This window comes from Ambystoma mexicanum, chromosome 3q (assembly GCF_040938575.1).
Source record: "Ambystoma mexicanum isolate Mex_15411 chromosome 3q, UKY_AmexF1_1, whole genome shotgun sequence".
Classification (NCBI taxonomy): Eukaryota; Metazoa; Chordata; class Amphibia; order Caudata; family Ambystomatidae; genus Ambystoma; species Ambystoma mexicanum.
Window position 1 is genome coordinate 1,115,675,974 of NC_090926.1, and position 13,083 is coordinate 1,115,689,056.

General features: G+C 41.9%; 1 protein-coding gene across 5 annotated transcripts in view; it reads left to right on the forward strand.

The window, feature by feature from the left end:
• The window catches only part of LOC138447655 (neurogenic locus notch homolog protein 3-like), a 798,580-nt gene that overhangs the window by 567,665 nt on the left and 217,832 nt on the right, over window positions 1–13,083 (forward strand). Inside the window, exon 26 of one of the 5 annotated variants that reach the window (XM_069603881.1) lies at window positions 599–2,228. The exons of the other annotated variants lie outside the window; for them this stretch is intronic. Within the exon in view, the coding sequence (XP_069459982.1) occupies window positions 599–643 (45 nt within the window). The 3' untranslated portion in view covers window positions 644–2,228. Of the gene's footprint in view, window positions 1–598; window positions 2,229–13,083 lie in introns of those variants that run through there. 5 annotated transcript variants of the gene reach the window in all.

Here is a 13,083-nt window from a genome sequence, read left to right on the forward strand (position 1 = left end):
AGAAGTGCATCTGCTGTTGTGCTGTGCGGCCAGGAACGCTGCTCGTCCCTTGTTTCATCTGCAGCTTCTACATGACACGTTGACTACTGTATGCCCAAGCGGAAGCAGTCTTCTTTCAGTTTGCGGCAAAAAGCCACAAGGAACGCCTACTAGAACTTAAACTACCAGTAATTATACTTTTGGGACTCCTTAGGACCTGTGCAATGTCTTGTCCTTAGTTTCAGTTTCTACTGAATAACGTGAGCGCCCGCCCCCTGATCATGCCACTTATGTTATTTGTTCTGCGCTTGCTTCACAGTCTTTCCTGAATGTGCCATAGCCCCGCCCCCTCTACCTGCCAGCAACTTCTCAAAATAACGGTGCACGCACATTCACACGCTCTGAGAAGTGGATCTGCTGTTGTGCTGGGTGGCTGGAGGCATGAGTGCAGTCATATTATTACTTTAATAATACATTTTGATCAAACGGGAACATCATTGCAATCTCATTGAGCATTACTCTACTGATGGTTTGCCTTAACTCATCGTACCACAATATGACATTACCTTTTTGTTTTTATCACTATCCCTTACTACTCATTCTCTCCCTTTATTTCCAGATATCATGGTTGGGTGGTGCTGTTACGCAGCGGCAGATGTATTGAACCCTCGATAGTGAATAGTTTTCCAAACGAAGCAGTTGCTACCCAAGAGACTACCTCAACTGCTGTTGTGATGAAACACTTAAATGACAAGCATGAGCAGGCTTTTCGCGCTCGAAGTGGTTTATCAGATAACACACCTTGTGAGAAACTTCCTTTAGCTGAAGGTTTGCCGGGCAGTGAGATGGAGCCCTTGCAGGGACTATCTAACCTTCACAGTGTTGTAGCTCAAGTCCAGTCTCCACTTGAAGGACCGCCCTTTCCTCAGGACTTTCTGTATTCCCTGAAGGAAATTAATTTTCAAGAAAAAACTGTTGGGTATCAAGGCTGTAAATGACCCTCTACAAGATTGTAATTCTCGATCCTTCAATTCCCTGGATGCTAATTTCAATGCCATAAATTATTTTTCAATGCTGGGCCTAGCGGTCGCGAGGAATGGGATAAACGAGTCAGGCTGTCACTTGGCACTACCACTTCACATGGGATTTTTGTAAAGGGGGTGGAGGACGTCTGTCTTTACTCAAGTTACAATCTGACTGTAAAAACACCTAGAATCACTTCTGCTGCAGTGATTCTGGGCCATAACCGCCAGGGGCTGTTGCTACCTCTTACTCCTCTGCCCCAGCATTCCTCAAATAAGCTGTCCCCAATTAATAATTATAATAGTTTTGTAGGAAACTATGTAGCTCCACTCAATCCTTCACCTTCTTCAAATTTGGCCAGTACTTCACCAGTGGTGAATAAGGATTCTGTGCATCACTCTTTATCAAACAATGCTAATCAACCTAATTCTCCTCTGATGCCTGGTCAAATCTCTTCTCAGGACCCTAATGAGCAGTACTCATTCCCAATTATCATTAGAATACTTTACCTCCTTGATAAGGGTCATGAGGTAACTAATTTGGAAATTAGTGATATGATTTCTATTGCCAATATTTTATCTAAAATAAGAGGCCATTGCTGCTAAAATAGCGAAACAAGTAATTGTTTGAACCCTGTTTGGCTTCTGTTGCGTGTCTTTCTCAGGAAATGAAAGCCACGATACAGGACCTGAAGTATATTAAAGCGCAAATGTGTGCTCGATTTAATAGATGGCAGGCCCAGGGATGAACTAAAGAACCACGGTCAGAAAGATGGTAAAAGTCATACAGCTCATGAAGACGCAGGCTTACTAAATAGTCCCTTGCTCTAACGGACATCATTGAGATGGCTGAATTAGAAGAACAGAAGTCACGTAGTGTAGCTTCAACTTTGTCACGCCGCAATAGACGACTAAAGAGGAGAGCAGAGAAGCCAAGGATGAATAGGAAAAAGTCCCTGGAATTACGGACCGAGAATTATTGTGTTTTTTTTTTAAAATGTCGCCTTCTGCTAACAGAACTCCTATTGCCAACACTAAAACATCTCTGCCATCGGTAGTGAGGAAGAAATAATTGACCTAACCCAATGAAGTGAGGAAAGTTGCTCACATCTTTAGCTAAAAGAACAAAATTCCCATACTTAAGTCTTGGACCAAACAACGATGGGTTCAATTATAAAAACTAAAGATGGTGAATCAATAAAAAAAAAATAAAGGGGTGCAAAATGATGGATGTCCTTTCTGTTCCAGTTTACTCTATTGACGGTAATTCTTCTAAGTCATTAACCAAATCTGAAGCGTCTCATCCATTATTATCTAAATTCTCTCCGATTGAAGACTGATAGCATGCGGTCACTAAATCTCCTTCTTTGTCTGCCCATTTATAATCAGGATGGTATTAGTTTACCCTTTCGAGCTTCTCCAAATTTGAAGTCGAACGAAAGGTCCTATGCTGAGACCTGTGGCATATGGAAATTGAATCTCAATGCAGCGACCCCTTGTAGGTTCGAATTCTGCACATAGTATGCTAGAAGACAAAGTAGGGGTAGAGGCAACCAAGGGATTGTCTTCTATCCCTCCCTAGGGTGACACTATCAGTAATATTTCAGACTGTTCGGCAGAAACTGAACCCTATTTTCCTCTATTAAGGTAATTGAGACAAGCTCTTTATGATGGTTCCATAACAGCTCAGACTTTAAATTCTATAATCGTGGGCTATGCTGCTGGAGATACTAATGTCAACTCTGTACCACATGTGAACATCCCAGGGAACCATTTTGTGGAAAAGATTGTTAGGGAGAATTCTCAGAAATGTGCCAATTCCTTCCACCTTGGATATCCCCAGCAACTTTGTTGGATTTTCAGGCCTTGATTTGGTTTAACCTGGAGAGAGTGAGACCCTTCTTTCCCCACTGTCATGTATTTTTATGTGATTCTTGAACCCTGTTTCTTTTGGTTATGGAGTCTGACAAACTTCATAGGCATAATCTTTTACATTGTGTCACACAACACCATCAGTGCAGTAACACAGGAAAGTCTTTCAGATTGTGAATACCTTCTCTGGGATAAACTACTGTTTCCCAGAGAAGTAAAGTGAAATTGACTTACGTTTGTAGCTTTCCAGACCCAGCACACACTATCTTACAATAGGGTGCTGGAGGGGTTACCTAGTATCCCCTTCGTCTTGCTTCTCATGTAACATTTTTTACGTTACTCTTTCCTCACTGAATGGCTGGTGGCAGTGGTTTCGCTTTAACTACCGTGTTGCACATTTACTGCAGGCTGCGTTTACAGCTGCAGTAAAGCACCCAATGGTGCCATTTTTGCCAAAATGTCCCTGGTCTTCTTTTTTCACCATTTCTTTGTTGAAAGGTCCTTCTTGAGATTTACTCAGCGTGCCAAACCAGGTTTGGTCCCATTGTTCACTTTGCCTTTAGCGAGATTCACGAGTGAAGCCCGCCTCTGGCTCTGGGGTAGGCAGGAAGTGAGAGTGGTGCCCGAAACTCCCTGTGCTTAGTCTCCTAGGAGACCCAAGTGCACTCTGTGTTGATTGGCCGGCTGACTGTCCGGCAAGGACAACCACCCTGGGTGACCGTCAGCTAGGCTGGAATGAATGGGAGAGAACTGAATAAAAGGCGAGGCTTTTGGCTTGGAAGGCAGAGTCGACCACTGGACGAAGGAACCGAAGAAGAGCTTGAACAGGACGCTAGCTGCAACTCCTGGACCGTTGGTTTGCCCGGTGAAGCTGTGCTGCAGTTCTGAAACACCAAGTTCGCATCGACAGAGAAACCCCTGCAAGGACGACTTCTCCCCTTGAGTTGGTGGGACCAATCAACTCCAAAGTAAGCCACCTGGACATCCATCTCGGAGCTAGTTGAATTTCTACAGAGTTGCTGCTGGAAACCGCATAGCCAGGGAGAGGAACACCAGATTGTGTGCGTTGCTTTTAAGCTGGTCTAGAGCTCCAGGAAGATCCTCGGGACTCCCAGGAAGCAAGACTGACCGAGCCGGAGCCCCCTCAACAGAGTGCCGGACCCCAGAAGCAAGGCTAGTCTATCTCGACAGCCAGGAACTGCAGGGGTGTTATTTGCGGTAGGCGCAAGGAGATGAAATGCTGAACAGCCACTGACAGTGAATTTTGGCGGTTCTGAGTTTTGACTGTCCCAGACGTCCTCAGGCTTTTTTTTCGACAGTCACTATTTCGAAATAGAAATATGTTGAATCAAAATTGCTGACTTTTTTCTTTCAAATACCTTTTTTAAAAAAAAATGTTGGGGGGGGCGTCCCCCTAAACCCCTGTTTTTTATGGGCAACTAAACAAAACTAAACCCTTCAAAATAAAAAAAACAAGAAATTTGAAGAAAAAAGAATTTGTCACTTTTGATTCGACATTTTTGTATGTCGAAAAAATGTTTGCGACATAATGACCGGATACCATCTGCAGAGCTGCACAGGAACAAGTCATCTGCTGCATCTTTTCTTCATTTTTAAAGGTACTGTACAAAGTCTAAGAGAACCTACCTCTTGCTGTAGAGTTGCTTGCATCTTTTACTACTCGCAAGTCTAATCAGCTTGTGACCCTACATTTGATTCTTCTTTCCTTCAAATACTTCTAAGACATTTTGCAAAGACTTTTCCATTAACCTACCAGAAGAGCTAAATATAACTGCGATATATTAATGTCCCCAGCACCCTAGCATTTGAAGTCACTTGAGGGAGTAGGTAGTGTCTGTGGGCCATCCCAAAAGGGTATCTACGGATTTAGAGATATTAAGATTGTGTATTTCATGAAGTGTATTTGAGTGTTACTATCATAATGCTCCCTTCTTAAGAAGGCTTAATCTAACTGACTGATGAATAAATTAATGTGTTTATTCAAGAAACCTTGACTGTAAGAGTTTATTTTAATACTTGAACTGTAAATCTGTGTAACGCCACTACAGCTCACATTGACCCCTCTTGAGATAAGCCACACGTTACCAAAACCATGTAGTACAAGGTTATCCCAAAGGTTGGGTTTCCTATACCTTTAGTCAGAGTTGTTTGTAGTGTTCCCAGAGGGTACTGCATGCAAACTTTGCCTACCAAACCTCTCTCCATGCAGCATTACCTCCCAAAATGGTGAACAGGAAGATTTATTCCCTTCTGAAAATGCCATAACCCCTGTAAATATAATTGGCTGGGTAGGGGATAAGACTATCCTGGGAAATACCTGCATGTATCGCCCTGTTATTCTAGAGGTAATCAATCGAATTTCAGCGCTAAGAAATCTCCTATCGAGAGACTTTGACAGGGGTTCCCTGCCCCAAGCTCACAACTATAGAATGCTTAGTTATCTATCATCCACAATTATTTAAAAAAAACTTCTATGGCTTCATAGGTCTGATTTAAAGGAGTTGGGTTTTGAATTATTTCCTTTGGAACTGAAGAGGCGGCTCAGGAATTCCTTAATTTTTACGACTCAAATATGGATAGGGAAGAAAGCCAAATTAACCTAAGGCCTGGTGGTAAATGTAACGCTCACCTGATTCCCGCAGAGGCGCCGGTCTTGACTGGGTGAATGCTGTATCTTCAAAGGCGATGCGTAACACACGGTTGGCTCTTTGGGCTGGACCTCTGTGCACTGTATGTCTGACTCGAAGAGTAAGATGTCTGCAGATAGAAAATATGGGATTAATGAACTGGGGTTATTGGGTGCCTCTCTCCTCTTTCTCTTCTTCTGTAGAACCCCAAAGGTTAACGCCCTCACCTTAGGTAAGTGAACGCCGAGCTCTCCATCTGACTCGGGGCAGGGTGCCGTAACCAGTTTCTTCACTGGAAAAGGGTGCAGGCCTCTTGACCTCAGAGGACTGCTGTCCGTCGTTAACTGCACGAACGGTAAGTTCTGGGCACTTCAAATGTCTTAAAAGTCTTTTGTAATGATATCTCTTGTTTTGCAGGGTTCCGGCGATGGCGGATGGCGGGCTGATGAGAGTTGAGGATCGAACCCGCATGAGGAATAGAAGCGCCTGGAAGCACGTAAGTAAGCGCTTGTAGCCTGCTTCACGATGCGCACTAACTGTCCCTTTTATCTTGCAGGTACAAGTTCGGAGCTTTAGAGAAGCTGAAGGGTGCTGGAATACCCACTGGATTCGGCGTGGGAAGGAGTAATGGCACGTGAGTAATAAAGTTGCCCAATGTCTTTAAACGCACCTTCTTTTGTCTTTCAGATGCGGGATGCAGCGCCGAAGGCCTCCGGAGCGTGCGAAGAGCTGGTAAGCTTTTGTCTTTCAGATGCCGGAATGCAGTGCGAAGACCTCCGGAGCATGCGAAGAGTAGGTAAGCCTTTGTCTTTCAGATACCGGAATGCAGCGCGAGGCGTTGGTGACAGCCGATGGACCAGGTAAGGGATGCGCTGCCACTGAAGACCGTAGTGCTAACCTGTTCTTTCTTTGTCTTTACAGGTGCTGCTGAAGACTGGATTCCAGGATGGTAAGCCTTTGTTCCCTTAGGCCCAGGATCAGAAGCAGAAGACACGATGAGCGTTCTGCTGCAGAGAATGCAGAATAACACAAAGCAAGATTCATCCATCGGGTGTGCTTTAAATAGCCTCCTGTAGTGCTTAGGTGTCTCCTTCCACAGCCACTCCTAGGTAAGAAAAGAGTTCCTGCTTTCCAGAAGAGTTCCAGTGTTCTGAACCTAGGGAGTGGCTCCTGCCCCACCCAACAGGAAAAGTAGTCCCAAACAGAAGAGGATCAGGGGTTCAACTGGCAGGTAAGTAAGCAGCATGGTCTGCTGCAGGTAAGTCCACCCAAGCATTATGAGCCCGGCGCTTCCAGCGCTGGGACTGGGCATCTTTATGAGCCTGGTGCCACTGGCGCCAGGACAGGGTCCAAAAGGTCCCAATTGGGACTGGCTGGCACTCGGAACCGGGGTTATGGGTCTGCTTCCAAGGGAGTCGGGCAAGTCCTGATCTTTTGGAAGCAGAGATCATGACAGTAAAGTAGATGAAAAAACAAGTATTATACAATTTGTGACTATGGCAGGAACAATAAAGGATTGGTCATGGGTGGAGACTATGAAACAAACCCATTTTACTTTACAAGGATATACAATGTTCTGTGTAAACGCTGCTAGAGCTTTGTTGGGTCGCCCTTCTGGCGGTTTAGCTAATAGGAGTGAGTATCTCAATGCTATGTACTTGTAACTTGATCTCTTCCTCTGAACATCTGTTGGTGATACAGATGAAGTTCCAAGCCAACACACCTTGGGCAATTGTACTAATGAATCTGTATTGGAACCAGTCTAAGATCTCCCAAGATTACTTGTTTGAAGAATTAGATTTGATTTTGGAAAATGCTACCTTAAAAGACCCTATAATTGATATCATTATAGGAGGTGATTTCTATTCGAACTGTTCCATAAATAAAAACCTTTTTAGAGAGGAGAAAGGTAACATTGGGAAATCTGTATCACGAAATAGAGGGAAAAAATGGGCATCTTACTTATCTGACTGGGACATTGACTTTATAACATCGGCCATTGATGACCCTATTTACACATGGAGAAGGGGAAAAGCTTGATCCATGATAGATTTCTTTTGTGTGTCACATTGTATTGGACATCTTGCTGATGATGTAGTTGTACAACACATGGATTGCAGCAATCATGCCATGATTCATTTAACGATTGCTTATCCGATTCCACTGCTGGCTTTTAATCCACAATTGGAATTTTTGGAGATGGACAGATCTGAGCTATCTCTGCGATGGAATCATAGTCTCTGGTATGAAATCTCCTCATTGGTATCCCAACAAATGAATACCTTTGACCGTGCCATTTTTCATCACTACACTTCTACTTTATTTGCTTAGAAAACTCCAAGGATATATGGAAATTAATAAAACAATCCGATTCGCACAGGACGGTTTGTAGCTCCCACATCTCTGCAGATGTCTGGGAGGACCATATTAAAAGCAAATTTTGTTTACCATCTACGTTGAAAGATCTATGCTATTGCACAGCTGTCGAGGATTGGATTCCATCCATTAAGATAGGTCCCCAGGTCATTGAATGGGCATTAGGTCAACTGAACCCGTCCAGAGCAGCTTGGCCAGACGGGGTGCCACCATGTGTCTATAAAGCTGATCCTGCCCTATGGGCTGTTATTTTGAAAACTAAGTTTGACCTTATTATAGCAACATCATCTTTGCCCTGGACAAGGGTAAATTCAATTATTGTGCTGATATGCTAGAAAGGTGATCCCACCGACCTGAGAACTATCGTCCAATTGCGCTTACAGATGCTGCTGCCAAAGTTTTCTCTATATTTCTACTATACTTGCTAGAAAAACATATTGTTGCTCCTAACATCCTCTCGAAGTATCAAACCGGTTTCCGTAAGGGGATGAGCACTGTCCTTAATGCCACAGTTATTTCACATCTATTGGCCCAGCCCAAAATCAGAGATGCATTCCCGTTCTATATGGCTTTTATTGATATGTCTGCAGCATTCGACACTGTAATAAGAAATGTTTTGTGGTGGAAAATTGATGTTTGTGGCATACCCAAAGAGTTAATTTCATGGATTTCAAAGCTCCGTACGGGTACCTCTTATAAAGTTAGAATCTCGTAAGAAGGTGCAACTACAGCTTTGATTCCTACGTATGTAGGATTAAAGCAGAGGTGCAATTTGGCAGCCAAACTTTTTAACCTTTATCTGAGTGATCTAGATGCGCAATGGGTGGCTATGGATATGTAGCCTGTCGAACTGGGGAACGTCCGCCTTCATTGGATCGCGTTCGCAGATGACATTTTGCTGGACCCTACGCCCTCCAAAATACACTGAACACATTTGAAAAGTTCAGCGCTCATAATTTAAGGCCAAATGCTGATAAAACTAAGATGATATTCACGCAAGGGGAAGAAAAAAAATCGGGCAATTCAGCTGGGTGATCGACCAGGTTTCTATTGAGCAGTGTGTCAAAATAACCGATCTTGGATATACATTGAGTAATTATTCCTCACTTAAGCATTGGTTGGACATCTTAAATGAGAAATATACCCCATGTTACAAAAGAGTCATTATTCCGAAATTTTGTAAATTCTCACTTCTACATTTGATCCAATTTTTAACAAAGAAAGTTGAAGCTGTGATTTTATATTGTACGGATATGTGTTTGTGTAATATTTACGAATTCCTAAATACTTTGCAAGGTGTCTCGTGAAATCTGCTCTACTTCTAGCTTTGTCTATCCCTAACGCTGTGATCCACCACAAGTTCGGCCTGATATCACTAGCAATCCGTTTCGAATGGAGGGCTTCATGTAATTATGCAAAATTTCTTGAACATCCAAGTAATTCACTGTACCTCGACTTGCATAAAACGTTCTTGAACCAGGGCTTGAAATCACACATTAATTATGTTAACAGAATGAACCTATTAGTGGAGTTAATAGTTTTGCAGTTGGATTTATGCATTCAACCGGGATATGTAAAAAAAATAAAACGGTATGAGAAGGATTAGTCACGATAGTCCCTGAGCAAATACAAAACGTTCAAAACATATGCCAAGTATCTGAGGAAGAGGGTTCTGTGCAGCCCGTATGTAATTTCTTTTCCTTGTTATGCCTCACGGGCATTATATTTACGTTTTAAACTAAATCAACTGTATACCCATCAAAGGGCTTCTAATTGGACTGTTGAAAGCGGTGGTGTTCCGATTCTTTAATGCAGATTCCCACATTGTAAGGAGCCTGAGGAATCGGTTAAACATTTGATGCTAGAATGCCCACACTTTAAAGTGCTCAGAACTATTCACCTGATTGTTTGTTAAACTTACATGTGGTGATGCATCTGATAGTTTGTGGGCAGAATGATGTGTGCACACAAACCAATGATTTTTGCCCAGTTTCATTTTCTTCGCATTATTGAACTGGAACTAAATTTATTTTTGTAATTTAACATGAGGTATGGTCCTTAATAAGAGCAGAAACTGTATCGCATGTTTGCCCTACTCAATAGAACTTTTGTGAAACCAGTCAATGATTTTATTTGCAAAATGTGCAAAATTTTGATTCTACAATAATTTGCATATTATATATTTTGCACAATGATCGTTTTTTAGCGAAACAATGTTTATGAATCTTAACGATTTTGATCTACAATTTGCGCAACTCTTAACTTTTAATAACTTGCACATTGAATTTTCTTGGACAAAGAAGGTGTTTGTACATAGTGCTACTAAAAACAAATGTGACCAATGTAACAGATTGTTTTCCAATACCTTTAAAAATGGTCTAATACAGTGAGACGTACGATGCGCTGTTTTATCTAGATATTTGATGTTAAGACCAAGAATCAGGGTTTCTAGATTATTATGAAGTATTGTACATCACGTATTTTGCAAATATACTGTCAATGATGGGCTAGTCATTCAATTTCCATTAAGTAATTATCAATATTTTTCTACTTAAATTGCACCATTGAGTATATCAACTTGAAAATTCCTTGCCGAAGAGTTGTGCTGTTTTTTGTTTTTTAAAGATGTTTTTAAGTGAATTGAATGATGGTTTAGCAAACAAGATTTGTATGTACTCTGTTTTGAAAAGGTTTTTTTAAAACCATAAACAAATCAAAAAAATATATATAGTAGTTACATTGAGTATTTTGCTTTGCTTGTGTTCAACTAAACCCCCACAAGGCTAAGCTCCATCAGAACAGCAATTATAACATGCCAAATATGGTTAACTTCAGTCAGGAAGCCCTTATTTTAAAAGTAGATCAACTGAAAGAAATATGTTAGGTCAGACATTTTACTGTAAAAGGAAAGAAGAATGTGTTGATTACAAAGTTGTTAAATCACCAAAGTTTGGGTAGTAGGCCTTCAACACCTACTAACCCAAGAAATGTGGAAATTGAGGAGGATGATAGTTCAGAGTGTAACTCTGTCTTAATCAGATGAGTCCCAGGATAGGAGCCCCTCTTTGCCACAGACTGCTCTTTTACCTCAAATCATGCCCGCTGGGACCCCACAAGGTCCAACACGGAGTCCAGAATATGTGTCTCTTGAAACAATGAGATTTGAATTGGAATTTAAAAGCCTGCAAGCTCAAGCCAAACATCAGGACATCAAGCTCAGGGAATTGGAAATGCAACATGCTCCTGAAATGAAAATATTGTCTCTTGAAAATGTTTCCCTAAAGAAGCAGTAAGTATGTATGATGTGAAACCTGATATTTTGTATTGGTTGGGTGCCTTTGAGTACACTCATGGGATTCAGGGTCTCACAGGGTATCAGCTGATTCTTTGGCTTTTGTCTAAGCTTCCCTAGGTTGCAACTGAGGCTGTAATCTAGGTGGGGAACCTGAAAGACGGGAGTATAGGAATGTGAAGCTGGCCTTGCTAGCCAGATTTGGGAAAACGTCTTCTCAGTACAATAAGAGGTGTAGGGCCCTCAAAAGGACTTATGGTACCCCTTGGGCTACCTGGGTGTGTTAATGTTTGAAACACTTATATGGTTGGGTGAAGGGTTACAGAGTGAACACCTTTGAAGAAATGAGATCTGTTTTTGTTATAATCTATTTTTGATGCCTGCCCTCTTGAGCTGCTGACTTGTGGGTTTCCAATAGGGCCACTCACAAGGATTCTGGGGCCACTCACAAAATGGATGAGGGGAAGCAGCACAAGAAAGATAGAGATCAAAATTCAAATTCCAACCACCCAAAAGAAGGCCACAAAACAGAAAAGGGGTAAACGCCATTGGAAGCTGGGTCAGTCTAGTGAAACCTCTGGTGATAAACCAGAGCTGGTCAGCAGAAGGCCCCATTCCAAAGAACATTTGGTAAATGTTAGGCTTGTGGGTCAACAATTTGACAAAGAAATGGTCCAAACGATCAAGGGACATTATTGCAAGTCTGGGACCCACACACACATGAAAGGTAAGAGACTTGGATGATATTCTTTTCTTCATCAAAAAGGCTAGTCGGTCTGGTGCTTGTGGTCCGGATGGTCTGTCTAATAACATGTTAAAAGCCCATCCTGAAATTTGGGGGCGAATCTTGTTCCACATTTTTAGTCTTATTATGAAGTCTCAAACTTCCTTCAACCTGGACTCACTCCATTATTGTGCCCCATTTACAAAAAGGGGGACAGCAAAGAACCGTCCAGTTACAGGCCGATAGCGTTAATAGACGCACCAGGAAAGATCTTCTCCCGTTTAATTCTGAGAGATCTTCACAAGTGGACTATGCAGGCCTAGCTTAATGACCCTTTCCAGTCAGGATTTGTGGCAGGATTAGGCACCATTCCTAACATTATTACGCTTCATATGCTTCTTTGGGATCACGCTGTTCGCAAACAGACTTTGTTTCTGGCCTTTGTTGATTTTAAGGTTTCGGTCGACTCAATTGATTGAACCCTTCTATATCATAATTTGGTCAAACTCAAATGTCAGTCTTCCTTGATAACTCTAATAGTACTATTACATACCAATACCTCCATGCAGGTTAGACTCAATTTGGGTGGTGACATGACCTTGAAATTTCACACGTATAGAGGGTTGAAGCAAGGGGGTATTCTGGCTTCATCAATCTTCAACCTTTTTATATATACGATCTGGGAGTCAATCTCAGTAAAAATCTTGAGTGATCCTCCCAGCTTGGGCATACACAGAATTCCATACCTTTTTTATGCAGATGATTTAATTCTCATCTCTAAAACACATACTGTACTAGAGAAGCTCTTGGATGGCCTAGAGTCTTATGTAGATTTAAATCATCTAAAAATCAATACTAACAAAACACAAACAATGGTCTGTAAATGGCGTTTAGGTTGCAAAGTTAAACCTTTCAAGTGGAGATTACATAATGTTAGGCTTGAACGGATGTCTAGTTATAAATACTTGGAACTCTAGTTGCAGGCACTTTACCAAACCTTGAGTTCGACTTAGAAATTATTGGTAAATTGTGGTCCTTAGTTGCCCAAGCAAGGGTGCTTATGGGTAAATTTGGTAAATTTACAATCAAACACGTGCTAACATTCTATCTCCAGAAGGTGCTCCCAATCTTAACCTATGGGTCTGAAGCACTAATTCCTAAAACTGCAGT